The sequence below is a fragment of the Primulina tabacum genome, chromosome 11 (genome assembly GCF_025594145.1).
Source record: "Primulina tabacum isolate GXHZ01 chromosome 11, ASM2559414v2, whole genome shotgun sequence".
Classification (NCBI taxonomy): Eukaryota; Viridiplantae; Streptophyta; class Magnoliopsida; order Lamiales; family Gesneriaceae; genus Primulina; species Primulina tabacum.
The window spans coordinates 5,758,011-5,770,952 of NC_134560.1; the positions used below are offsets into that span (position 1 = coordinate 5,758,011).

General features: G+C 36.9%; 1 protein-coding gene across 3 annotated transcripts; it reads left to right on the forward strand.

The window, feature by feature from the left end:
* The first annotated feature begins 508 nt into the window (after nt 1-508).
* LOC142518067 (kinesin-like protein KIN-12C) lies at nt 509-12,930 on the forward strand. 3 transcript variants are annotated; one of them, XM_075620686.1, is made up of 31 exons: nt 509-1,268; nt 1,450-1,605; nt 1,741-1,824; nt 1,911-2,030; nt 2,114-2,227; nt 2,314-2,406; nt 2,496-2,656; nt 2,727-2,801; nt 3,417-3,504; nt 3,577-3,635; nt 3,725-3,788; nt 3,872-3,937; nt 4,019-4,186; nt 4,265-4,372; nt 4,454-4,689; nt 4,772-4,841; nt 4,930-4,989; nt 5,085-5,143; nt 6,430-6,496; nt 6,767-8,494; nt 8,590-9,894; nt 9,971-10,078; nt 10,232-10,395; nt 10,477-10,564; nt 10,651-10,725; nt 11,118-11,351; nt 11,708-11,806; nt 11,893-11,967; nt 12,040-12,098; nt 12,236-12,347; nt 12,611-12,930. In XM_075620686.1, the coding sequence occupies exons 1-31, from the start codon at nt 705-707 to the stop codon at nt 12,863-12,865; spliced, it is 6,714 nt and encodes a 2,237-aa protein (XP_075476801.1). In that variant the 5' UTR covers nt 509-704; the 3' UTR covers nt 12,866-12,930. The 3 variants fall into 3 exon arrangements, with proteins under 3 accessions (XP_075476801.1, XP_075476802.1, XP_075476803.1); XM_075620687.1 differs by having other exon boundaries at nt 4,268-4,372; XM_075620688.1 differs by lacking the exons at nt 509-1,268; nt 1,450-1,605 and having other exon boundaries at nt 1,915-2,030.
* Nucleotides 12,931-12,942: the final 12 nt, after the last annotated feature.

Below are 12,942 nucleotides of genomic sequence, written 5' to 3' on the forward strand. Positions count from 1 at the left end.
CCGTCTCACACAAATTTTTGCCTTTAAAATAAAACAACATCATATTTTGTGTTTGCTTTAAAAAAAAAAAATTGTACCTATCAACATTATCATTAATTTCAATTCAAATCTTCATCCCCCTGATAATATTATACATATCATATTGTATTCCAACATGACAAAATTTATTTCAAAGGAATGATCGAAACTAAATATAGGTAATTTATATAGCGGAGATTAACTATATAATATTCAATGTATAAGTCGAGTGTGAATGAACAATAAATGATCATTATATCGATTATACTACGACTATTGCATAATAAATTATTACACTCAGCAAATACAATATATTATAAAAAATTATAAAACCAAAACTAAGAGTATATTCACTTGAAAAAACCCCAAAAATAGCAATTTTTTTATTATGGAGATTATATCATAATAATTATATATTATATACTGGGTAATATCCAAAAAAATAATAATAGAAATATTTTTGGGGTTAGAACATAATTATCAGAAACCGCTAGGGGGGAAGTGCAATAAAAATCTCCATCTCCCATTTCAAATTTGAATTTCAGGTGGGGCTCGGCCCTGCACTGCTCTGTCAATGGAGTTTTTGCGAGTCGCTGTTTACCAATTCCCCATAACCATAAATTCACAAGCAATTCCATAATTTATGCTCCATTCTTCGCTACTCATTTCGAATCAAAGCTTCAACCATGTCCAACGGCGGCTCTTCAACTCGTCCGGCACGGCTGAAGTCACCGCAATATCTAGCAAGTGAAAACGGATTTGAAAGCCCGTCGAATCAAATGCAGTTGACTCCATCAAGATCTCCTCTTAATTCAATCCCCGACCCGTCTCAGTTGCAATCAAGAACTCACAACCAACTTCTTCAGCATCATTTTAAAGAGAAACCGGAATCATCCAGGTGTATTGGCAGCAAAACATTTGAGGCGATTGCGGAGACTGAGCAGATATCTTCGTTTCTGAAAAATCCTAGAGGTTACGCTAAAGGTAAAGCTGCTCATTCTGAACCCAGTTCAGCTCAAAGTACTCCTCAAGTTAGAAGTGGGCCTAAGTTTTCCAACTTCAGTTCTGCTTCGAGTGGTGGTACGCTCACCAGGGTGCTGTGTCAATTAGGCAGTGTAGGAGGAAGAGGAGGGGTTTGCCCGCGGGTTTCTAGGAGGATTTCAATATCAAATCCAGAACAGTTACCGGTTCAGGTTCCACAATTTGAGCTTGATGAGGACCCAGGGTTTTGGGAGAATCATAATGTGCAGGTCAGTTTTAACATGAATTCACTATTCATTCGGTGATATTATTTGTTGATGTTGTTGTACTGTTTGGAAATACCGAGTTCGTGGGTCAGGGCTGTCTGATTTACCTTTTTTTTTCTTCTTCTTTTTCTTGGTTTTTTTAAGAGCATTTGGTGTTTGTTTTATTCTTCGTTGTTGAATGCAGGTTTTGATTCGGATTAGACCATTGAATAATAACGAAATTGTTTCACAAGGGTATGGGAGATGCGTGAGGCAAGAGAGTTTACAGTCGGTAGTTTGGATAGGTCATCCCGAAACTAGATTTACGTTTGATCACATTGCTTGTGAAAGTACATCACAGGTGCCCGTCTCTCGTGTACTTTTTGATATGTTGCTATATTTAATGTGAAACTTTTACTTATAATTACAGCCATTGTTAATTTCAGTTAAAAATCTTTTGAAATTTACGAGAAATTGCATGACCAAATTTGTTCAGGAAAAGCTATTCAGAGTTGTAGGATTGCCCATGGTGGATAATTGCATGTCCGGGTATAACAGCTGCATGTTTGCTTATGGACAGGTAGACATAATTGAGACATTTTGTTGTTGGACAATGATTATAAGTCAGCCTTGATTAATCATAAAATCCTTAAAAACTTGTTGCAGACAGGTAGTGGAAAGACCTATACTATGATGGGTGAAACTGATAACATGAATGAAAAGCTCGGTGCTGATCGTGGCATTACTTACCGTACATTCGAGTACCTATTCACGAGGATTACAAAGGTCAGACAGTGATGATATTTACTTATTTGGTGAATCTTATACTTTTTCCTGGTTGCTAAATACCCCTTGTGGCCATCTTTAAGGAAGAAGAGGACAGGAAGAACGAGAGATTAAGCTATAGCTGCAAATGTTCTTTTCTAGAGATATATAATGAGCAAATAATAGACCTTCTCGAGCCTTTGTCCACTAATCTCCAGGTAATTTAAATTTATGCCGATGAACTCAATCTGCAGTGTTAAATTTTAAAGTACGGAATTTTTCTACTGAACTTTAATTAATATAGCTCAGAGAAGATTTGAAGAAAGGGGTATATGTTGAAAACCTTACCAAGTACAGTGTTGGAACAGCGAATGAAGTTCTCAAACTTTTGCAACAGGTGATGCTCAAAATTGAATATTCTCGAATATTAATCTTTGATCATTCATTATTTTGAAAAACAGTTGGCTATTCCTTTACCTGGCATAGGGTGCTGCAAATAGGAAAATAGCAGCAACTCATATGAACAGTGAGAGCAGCCGATCTCACAGTGTCTTCACTTGCATAATTGAGAGCCGGTGGGAGAAAGATTCCACGGTCCACCTTAGGTTTGGAAGATTGAATCTAGTAGATCTTGCTGGTTCTGAGAGGTAACAACTGGTGTCATGAACAGATCTTTGTTAGGAGGCAGTAATCACATATGAAATTTTGTTTTGATAGGCAGAAAAGCTCTGGGGCAGAAGGAGATCGTTTGAAAGAAGCCGCAAATATAAATAAGTCTCTTTCAACTCTGGGGTAGAAGTTTCTGAACTCACTCCAATTCTGATTCTGCCATCAAATTTTCCTTTTGGTTTTTCTGAATGAATATTTTGACGTATAAGCAAATACTATCTTCATCTTGTATGCCATCAATGTCCCTCCTGGTTTTTGGTAACTATTGCATGTTATAGCCTTCTCCTTCCCTTCAGGTTAGTTTACCTAGTTATTGTCAGATTCACAAAGTTCATGACTAGAAATTAATATGCATTTAAATTTCAAACATCTATAGGACAAGCGGATCCTGAAATATTAGATTGTTAAGATTCTAAACAAACAAGATGATGTCTAGATCATAATATTTCAAATAAACAAACAACTCGTCAGCTTGGCAAGCTTTATTACAGAGATGTATACGATTGAAGCATGGAGAACTGTGCCAATTCGGTAGAACGTGCTATGTTGCTTCAATTGTGGATATATTTTGGTTCCATTAATATTGTAGCGATAACTGTCAATCCATTATTGCCTCCGGAAGAAACTTTCCTCAGTTGAGTTTTATTGCTCATTTGCTTGTTTTGCTGAGCCATAGTGATGCTGTATAGTATTTTTCTGCCATCGATGTTCTGATTTTTTCATTAACTGTACCTTTAGAATGGTAATAATGTCTCTGGTGGATCTGGCGCATGGGAAACATCGACATGTACCCTACAGAGACTCTAGACTAACGTTTCTTCTTCAGGTCAGAAAACAAGCATCATGAGCTTCTGTTGATATGTATGTTTTGTTGTGATATACACCTCTATGGATGCAGGACTCTCTGGGTGGAAATTCAAAAACAACAATAATTGCAAACATCAGCCCATCTACCTGGTATAGTAATTATATCAGTTTCAAATGGACGAGTCCAGTGGGCTTTTTCGAAAACAATATCTTATCACAATTTTCTTTTCATTTTACAGCTCCGCGTACGAGACTTTAAGCACTTTGAAATTTGCACAACGTGCCAAGCTTATTCAGAATAATGTATAGATTTGATTGAGCTTATTTTCAGTGGAAGGATGAGGCTTTTTAAGTCATTCTTTACTGATGCCTTGGTTTGCTTTCAGGCTAAAATAAATGAAGATGCTTCAGGGGATGTCATTGCATTGCAGCACCAAATCCAACAATTAAAGGTGGAAATTTGTTACATGAGTATTCACATGTAATCTTTGGCACCATGAAGCTAATAATTTGTTCATTTATCACATAAACAGTGTCAGTTGTCATTCCTGATGAAGTATCAACATGCTTCACCGAAACCTATAGATTTTGCTCCAGATTCTGAAAATTATAGCCTGGGTTACTTTCCTGGAAGGTACGAGACATTTGATGAAACCAATGTGTATGGCAAGCATAAGATTCCAAGGGGAGGAATTAGGAAGGTATCACTCAACTCCAAGATGAACTTTGTTCCAACACAGTTGATAATCACGGAGTTTAACCAAATAAATTGTTTATAGCAGACGAAGTACTTGGAAGATACCTTAAGTGGTGCCCTGCATCGAGAGAAGTTGACTGAGATGGATGTCAAAAGACTGAAAGCTGAAATTGAACGGATGAATAATTTGGTTTGTCAAGTCCACATTCTAGACCTCTTATGCCGTTACTTCGATTTTCTAGATAAATGACAGTTTAAAATCTGTTGGAAGGTTCATCAGCAAGAAGAAGAAGCTCAGCGTACCAAATTGATGCTCAGACTCCGAGATGAAAAGATACAACACTTGGAATCATTGTTGGATGGGCCAGTCTGTGCTGATAAATTTTATCAGGATGAAAACAATGCTTTACGAGAAGAAATTAAGCAGCTTCGAGAAAAAATTGATAGGAATCCAGAAGTAGATCGACTAGAACTGGAAATTTTCAGACTGCGAGAGCAAATTCGACTGTAACAATCATGAATGCATGTTCAATATTTCGGTGGGCTCGGTTTATACCCTTTAAAGATCGATCATTTTCCATTATTACAGGTATCGAGATTTCTCTGAACAAGGAGAGAGAGAAAGATTGCTTGATGAAATATCTGGATTACACAGTCAGGTCTGGTGAAATTATTGCATAATATAAATCCAAATGTTCACCTGAATCCACGTTGATATTTTTTATACTTTGTCCTGCATATATGAAGCTTTTAGAATTACTCGAAGTCGATAAAAGTTGTGTAAACCAACAGTGCCCTTCAACAAAGGTAAAATAGGTTAATAACATTGCAACTCTTCAATCAAATTGCTGTATTTTGGATATTTTTTGTTGTCCCCAATCTAGATTTGCACAAAAACACAGGGACTTGAAGTTGAAAGAGAGTTGCAAAGGTGCAAGGAAATGAATACCGAACTAATTAGGTGAATCTAACTGACTCAAGTTTCATTGCCTATACACGCTCTCTAAATTTGAACAACGCTACATTTGAACCATTGAAGTATCTCGAGTTCTTACCTGTTGAGTGTTGATAACGCTCATCTTCATTCCTTTCTTGATTCATCTTCTTGTGTTAGTTTTCTTCAGCCATTTAAGGAAGCTAATGATAGTTTTAGATAAGAATTTAATTTACTATTATTCTTCTAAAATTGTTTCTCTGTTTGTCTCATTTGTCATGCATGGATAAGTGGTAAGTGACAGGAAGTCAATGAATCTTGTTCCTTTCCAACAAAGATAATATATCGTTTACAAACTAAAATTAATATATCGTTTCCAAAATAAAATCCCCCAAAACATAATTAGGAAATGTCTCCTTATACATGGAAAGAAAAACCTCAAAGAATATTTTTTCCTTTGTTCTATCCTAGACTTTTCCGGTCCCTTCTACTGTATACCATTAGTTTTGATCTACTTGGGCCTCCACCTTGGTCCGTAACAGTGAACCATTATCGTACTCTTGTAACGTGGCATGGTTTGTCCCACGTCACTTGTGAAAAACCCGCCTTGATTTATAACTTATTGAGCACCTTATAACAAGATTGTAATGTGTCATGGTTCGTCCCAAATCGCTTGTGAAAACCTTGTCTTGTGGGATCATAACATAACCTTTTGGATACCCTCCCCTCAATAGCTAGTTTTTTGACAGTGAGTTCTACCCAAGGGTTGTATGGTATCAGACCGTTCGTTCCTCATTCCGGTGGGGTGAGGAGGGCTGCTACACCCGCATACGTGTGTGGTCCGTAAAGTCATGGCTGCTACCCACATGCGTATGGGTTCCGTGAAATAACCAACCGCCGTGGACGTCGGTTCTGAAAAAAGATAACGTGTCATGGTTCGGCCCACATCACTTGTGAAAAGGTTGTCGTGCGGGTTTATAACCTCTTGGGCACAGTCCCTGCTAACTTTTGAGACTGAGTTCTACTAAAAGGTTGTAACATCACCCTTTAGTATGCCCCCTATTTTACACTATCAAGAAAGCAATAGCCCCACATTCATAGAAATGTTACTCTTTTTATAACACAAGTAGGACTATTATCATTGAGTCAGAACTTATGGTGTTTATTTTCTGTTAGATCGTAATCAAATTTACTAGTAATAGCTGGTCATGTACTTTTATTTTGTCGATTGTTCTTTCTGTAAACATTAAGTGATAGCTGGTCATGTACTTTTATTTTTCGATTGTTCTATCTGTAAACATTATGCTTTTCAGGCAAGTTGATGAATTACAACAACAACTTGGAAATAGCATGAACTGCAACCAAGATACTTTCGACTCGGTAAGGACAAATTCTATGCACTTTCCCAAATAAGTGCTAATATGTGTTCATTTTTTGGAATTAAATATATCCGTATAACATGTGAACGAAAATACAATGGTCATGAGTGGTGCTCATTGCATAGTAGGTAGTGTGACTTACAATGCAGATGAAGCACGTAGACCGTAGGTTATAAATTCCTTTTAATCACAATAACTGAAGAAAATGAACATTTTGGCTAAATCATTTTTTTTTGCTGCATCTCCATGATATTTTCTAGCTATGTTGCAGATTGAGAATAGTTTACCGAGTGAAAATTTAGTCGATGAGGCTACTTCCAGCAACGATCAATATGATGAATTTTATCATAATGCAAATGGTCAGAATAAAAAGTTGAACTGTGACAATGTCCACAAACAGCTGATGGGTGCACAATCTTTGCTTAAAACCTTGAAATTGGGGCATGTCCAGCATAAAGAACCAGAGTCTGTGCAGCCAAGAAATGAGAAGGTGATAAAAATACAGGATAATGGGGAAATTATGATGAGAGAACTCGAGGACAAATGTAAGGGCTATGACCGAGATATTTCTAGTTCGGGAAATACAAATCCAAATGCTGCAATTAAGGGCAAAGAAGCCACTGGCACTGTGACTTTGCAAGCAAAGTTGGATGAGTTGTATGGGGAACTCAAGGAAGCACAAATACTTAATGGGCAATACATAAGAGAACATACAACATGGCTATCTAAGGATTACGAAACTAAATTAGTTCAGAATGAGGTCGAATTTGAGGCAACCAAAACTATAATACATTTACAAGAAGAGATGGATAGACTTCAAAAAGACTTTCAAATGCGTTTATGCTCCTTGACTCAACAGAATTTAAATCTTGAAAGCAGCATATCAAATAAGGAGGAAGAACTAAAATATGTCTGTTCAAAGTGGGAAAGTGCAACTTTGGAGCTAACCACCTTTCTCATTGATGGTTCTACATCCCTAGGAGATGCCGCTCGCCAAATAACAAGTATTTCTCATTCCTTTCCCAGTGCCAATGGTTGGGTCAGTGAACATGTTGAGAGAGCTGCTAAAATTTGTCTTGAAAAGGAACAAACTATTCTGCTACTGCAAAAGAGTTTGGAAGATGCACAAAAAAATGTGTTGCAAATGGAACAAAAACTATACTCCTTGAAGGGTGCGACGGTTTTGCTTACTAAGTATCAGCAGTCTGAAAATTATTCAAGTGGAGAGAAATTACAGTGCTTTAAAATATCAGATGATTCAACTGATGCAAAAGAATTTCCAGAAAGGAAACCTTTACCAAAAGAGGGCCAAATTACTGAAAATCGGGCTTATGGTGCTTTATTAGCGAAAAATGTGCTCTCTAAATATTCCATTGACAATATCAGAGGAAGTGCCGACACAATTTTATCTTTAACTCATAAAAATGCTTTTGGAACTGGAGACATTGACACTGAAGCTGCATCAGCAAATCTGAGTCTATCAGAGACTGAAGAAGCAGTGAATGGTTCTTGTATCGATGACCAATTGAGTTCTATGACTGCATGCTTTCACCAAGCTATGAATAAGCTTTTCCATGTGGATTCAACAGAATCTTTTGTACAGATGGATGGATGGGCCCCTGATTGTTCAAATTCATGCTCTGATTCTTCAGTTCAAAGTGCAGGTGATGGGGATAAGTCTTCTTCAAGCAATATATATGGATGTGGAAACAAACTAACTGAACCAATTCTTGAACCAAAGTCTGATGAAGTAACACATTTTAGCCATAATACTGCATGTTTACTTTTCAAGAAGGAATTCACAAAAGCATACAAAACTTTTGGCAAGCTAAAGGAGTTCGTGGCAGTTTCTGTTCATGAAAAAAATCAGAGTTGTGCTGCTGAGGTTTTAAAATTGTCTAATCAGGATGCAATAGAGAACAGCATTAAGCGACTCGGAGATGTACATGATCAACATGCTAGCCGAAGAGTCGACAGCAGCAGCCAAAAATTGGGAGAGGTGAGATAATATCGAGTATTTTTATACACGCTTCAAAATATCATGTGTTCACTTTTTTCATGCTTTATTTCATTACAATATTGTGTTACATGCAGTTGGCAGATGAAGGATATGTATATCCTACTGCTAACTTCTTGACCAAAATTGAAGAGGCTTACGAAACCATGGAAGAAGCTGATTACATATTAAAAGCAATGCTAAAGGCAAATGAAAAGGCAAATGTGATGACAGAAATGTGGAAGCAATCAGGAAAGGAATTAATGGCAGATAAAGAAAACTTGATTGAAGAGATACAACAGCTAAAATTCTGTATACTTCTGAAAGATGGAGAAAATGAAGTATTGCGAGATCAGATCCAGTTTAGCTTTATAGAAATAGCTAACATCTTGAATTCGCTTGAAGACTTTTTCATTCAAATGCAAACAGCTTTGGGGTTATCAGCATGCAGTGATGGCAATAAAGTTGTTGAAGAGACACGATCTTTCTTCTGCAGATCTAAATCATGGTTGGATGCCTTGTTTTGCAAGGCATTACAGAGCGATATCAGCATGCTTGTCTTACAGTGCCGAATGGGGGAGTACGTTCACAGATTCAGAAGAATTAACAAAACTACAAAGGCTGATAGATCTCCATTCCAAGAACATTCTTTAATTACAAATAAACTTGGAATTAGTAATATAAGTTGGGATGACAACACTACTTCTCATCCCGTTAAATGTCAAAGTGAAGGAGATCATGTTGCAGATAAGTTGGGAACAGAAATTAAAGAGTTCAACCCAGTCCATATTGACACTGTGAATAAAAACTCCAAACTCGAGAGGGAGCTGGAACGAAAAGATATCTTACTGAAAGGGTTACTTTTTGACTTCAGCTTGCTACAAGAATTAGCCTCCCACAGGAAAGACATTAAGGATGAAATTGAAAAATTAATTCTTGCATCAAACGAAGTCCAGAATGAGCTACAGATCAAAAGAGTTCAGCTTGATGACATGCAAGCAAAGAATGCAAAAGCTGAAGACCGAATGGCTGAAGCTGCACTAGCTCTATTTAACTCAAAATCTGAATTAGATCAGGCAACAGAAATGTCGAATGTTTTGTCTGAGCAAAATGTGGAGTTAAAAGTTCTTTTGAAGGATCTTTACCTGAAAAACTCTGAGGCGGAGCAGCTGGTAGAAGAGCAAAGAGAAGCCATCAAAAATTTGGAAAAAGAAATTATTCGTTTATCTTCATCGCCAGAGAAACATTTAGTGCCTTCAACGGAAGATGTTGAAAATTCTTTAACAAGAGTGACTGCAGAGAGAGACCAACTTTTTGAAAAACTCTGTTCTTTGCAAGACAGGCTCGATATGGCATGTGCATTAGCTGATGAGAACCAAGCTGTAGCTGCAGAAGCCCGTCAGGTATGTCATTTTGGATAGCTTTTTGAGATTGTTGAGTCAATTCAGGGTACTTCTGAATTCAACCTGAATTCCATAGGAGTCTGAGGGAAGTAAAATGTATGCTGAGCAAAAGGAAGAGGAAGTCAAGATTTTAGAACGATCTGTCGAGGAGCTTGAATGCACCATAAACGTTTTAGAAAAAAAAGTAAGTTTAGTGCTCTCTTTTCTAGAAAACTACGCTGCATTCTCATTTTTTTGAACTCTCGAGGATAATTTCGTAATGTTATATTCTGACGTTATATTACCCGTTGAAGAATTGCTTTGTTCAATATTCCGTATATATTTTTACACATTTAAGGTACAAGAAATGGAGGAAGAGATACAAAAACATTGCACGCTAAAAGAAACACTAGAATTGGAACTTCAAGCACTTAGACGCAGATTATCAACTGTTGAGGATTTTACAGAAAGCATGCAATCAGATAGCACGAATTCGGTTTTGATCGAAGATCAACTTTCAAGGTGCATAAAATCTGTCATTTTTTCTGCATATTGTTGTTCACCTTCAAAATCATTTCAAGTAGTCATACTATTCTGTTTCAGTAAATTGCACGTCAAAGCATTCGAGGCTAATGAGGCCCATTGCCGAATAAGATTTCTTGAAGAGAAGAACGCTGAACAAGATCACAAGGTTTGGTTATGATTAGCTTTGATTAGGCAATCCATACTGTTAAATTTTCCTCGTATTCTAATGTAAACTGCGTGTTTATCCTTCAGATCAATCAATTCAAAGATTATATCTCTGAACTTGTATTGCATGCTGAAGCACAGGCATCACAGTACCAACAGAAGGTAAATAAATTAATCATAAACCTTATATGAGTTGGTTCTTATTGAAACTTCGGATTTCACTCCCTCTTTTGGTTGACATTACTTTTCTTTAATTGATATCTGATCTTGAAGTCAACATAGTGCTTAATGATCGGTTTGGCTTGCTGCTTTTTCAACTTGGGACAAATTAGTGGCCTAGAACTCATTCATGGTACAAAAGTTTCTGAGTGCTGAAAGATGAATGTGGAATATTTACTGCAAGGGAGAAGAGAATTAAAAATTGGCGTCCACGTGGGAAAATGCATTAGATATAATCAACGCACAAAAATTTACATTTACTTTGGCTGTTATTTTATACTTTTTCAATTCTAATCATGTCAATTACAAGCAACCGCATTCTGTATTATGCACAGTACAAGAACTTGGAAGCAATGGTTCGTGAAGTTAAACCAGAACTGTTTGTATCTGTTGGGCCAACTATAGAAAGTGCTGATAAAATCTCAACAAAAACAAGGGGTTCTAGTTCACCATTCAGATGCATTGCTAGTTTGGTCCAGCAAGTGAATCAAGAAAAGGATCAGGAGCTGTCAAATGCTAGACTTCAAATTGAAGAGCTTGAGGCACTGGTAGCCAGTAAGCATAAAGAGGTAATACACTGCTGTTGTGAGTTGTGAAAGATATTTGATGGTCCCATCAGCAATAACTTTAATGAACGCATTTCTTAACTTTGAGATCATGAAGTGATATCTGTGTAGTTTGATTTAGTACAAGATATTTTCTTGAGTAGCAGATTTCGTTTTTAGCTGATGCAGTTTTAGCCATGTTCCCTTTACTATTGGGTGGCCTGTGGCGGTTCTTGTTTTATCCTGATGGTTTGGGATGCTGTAAAATGATTTTTGGGTCTTGACTCTTGAGAAACCCCTTCATGCGCTCCATCTTTTTGGAATTTATTTTCCTGTAATTTGTCCATTAACACGGTAACCGCTAATGTATACTCATTCAGGTATGCGTGCTGAATACTAGACTAGCCACTGCAGAAAGCATGACACATGATGTCATCAGGGATTTACTCAGTGTTAAGCTGGACATCACCAATTACGCTGTGAGTTCAGGCCCAAGCAAAATAATGGTTCATGTTTTCTTTTATCAATATAACAGTCTGCATATTTCGCAAAATTCTTGTTATAGAACATAGTTGACAAATATCAACTTCAAAAGCTTATTAAGGAGGCTCAACATCAGAGACGAGAATTTGCTGTGATGGTACTGTGTTTTACTTTCATTTTTTTGAAAAACTATAGCTTCATGATTCACATGCATATTTCCTGTCACTAGGAGCAAGAAATTGTCAACTTGAGGAGTCATATTGATGAATTACATGAAGATAAAGAAAGGTGATTGATGCTGTTTAAAACGAATCCTTCCGAAATACTCCATTTTACATTGTTTTTTATTTAACCGACAATAACTAGGATTAATAGTGTTGATGTGACCATGACATTAATAAGGTTGATTTGATATTTTGCTACAGATGTATTATAGAAATCAATAAAAGCAAAGCAGACCAACTTGGTTTGCAGATTATGCTGGAACAACTACAACAACGAAACCAGATGTTGATTGCACAAAACGACATGCTGAAGGTACAAGTGGCGCTATTTATCTTAGTGATGGGGGAGAGGATGAGGGTGGTCGACAGGGGGTGGCTCCCCTTCCCTCTTAAATTTTCTAATGTCCATATTTAATTTTATATATGCTCGTTTTCCTTTACTTTCATTATCTAGTTTCACACCAACCCAAATGAATGCTCTGGTTTTGCTACTGATATATCTGAATCACAATAGTCACTATAAATGTTGTCAAATGGTGTGACGAGGCCAAATTTTTTGTCTTAATACTTGTGCAGATAGACAAGAGTAACCTACAGAAGAAAGTTGTCAAATTAGACGAAATGGTGAAGAAGCTATTCAGGATGCAAGACGGCCAACACCATAATCAACAGCAAACAAATAGCTTGTTGATGTGGCCATTTGAGTTAGATCTTGATGAGAGGTTGGCACGTTCACAGAAAGTTCTTTCAAGGATCAATAATGAATTTGCTCAGTATCGTAGACCTGAGGACAAACTGGAGAGCCGTGGTAAAGAAAAAAGGTTTAGGTAGATGGTGACTACTTACTGAGAAAAATTATAATTTGATGCAGTACTATAGTCAAAAAAAGAAAGAAAGTTTGACTATTG

Bases quoted from the DNA above. Each gene is read 5' to 3' on its own strand.
- LOC142518067 (XM_075620686.1), top strand. From the start codon at position 705: ATGTCCAACGGCGGCTCTTCAACTCGTCCGGCACGGCTGAAGTCACCG. The intron at 8,495-8,589 runs GTGAGATAATAT...TGTTACATGCAG, and splicing joins GCAGCCAAAAATTGGGAGAG to TTGGCAGATGAAGGATATGT. The intron at 9,895-9,970 runs GTATGTCATTTT...TGAATTCCATAG, and splicing joins TAGCTGCAGAAGCCCGTCAG to GAGTCTGAGGGAAGTAAAAT.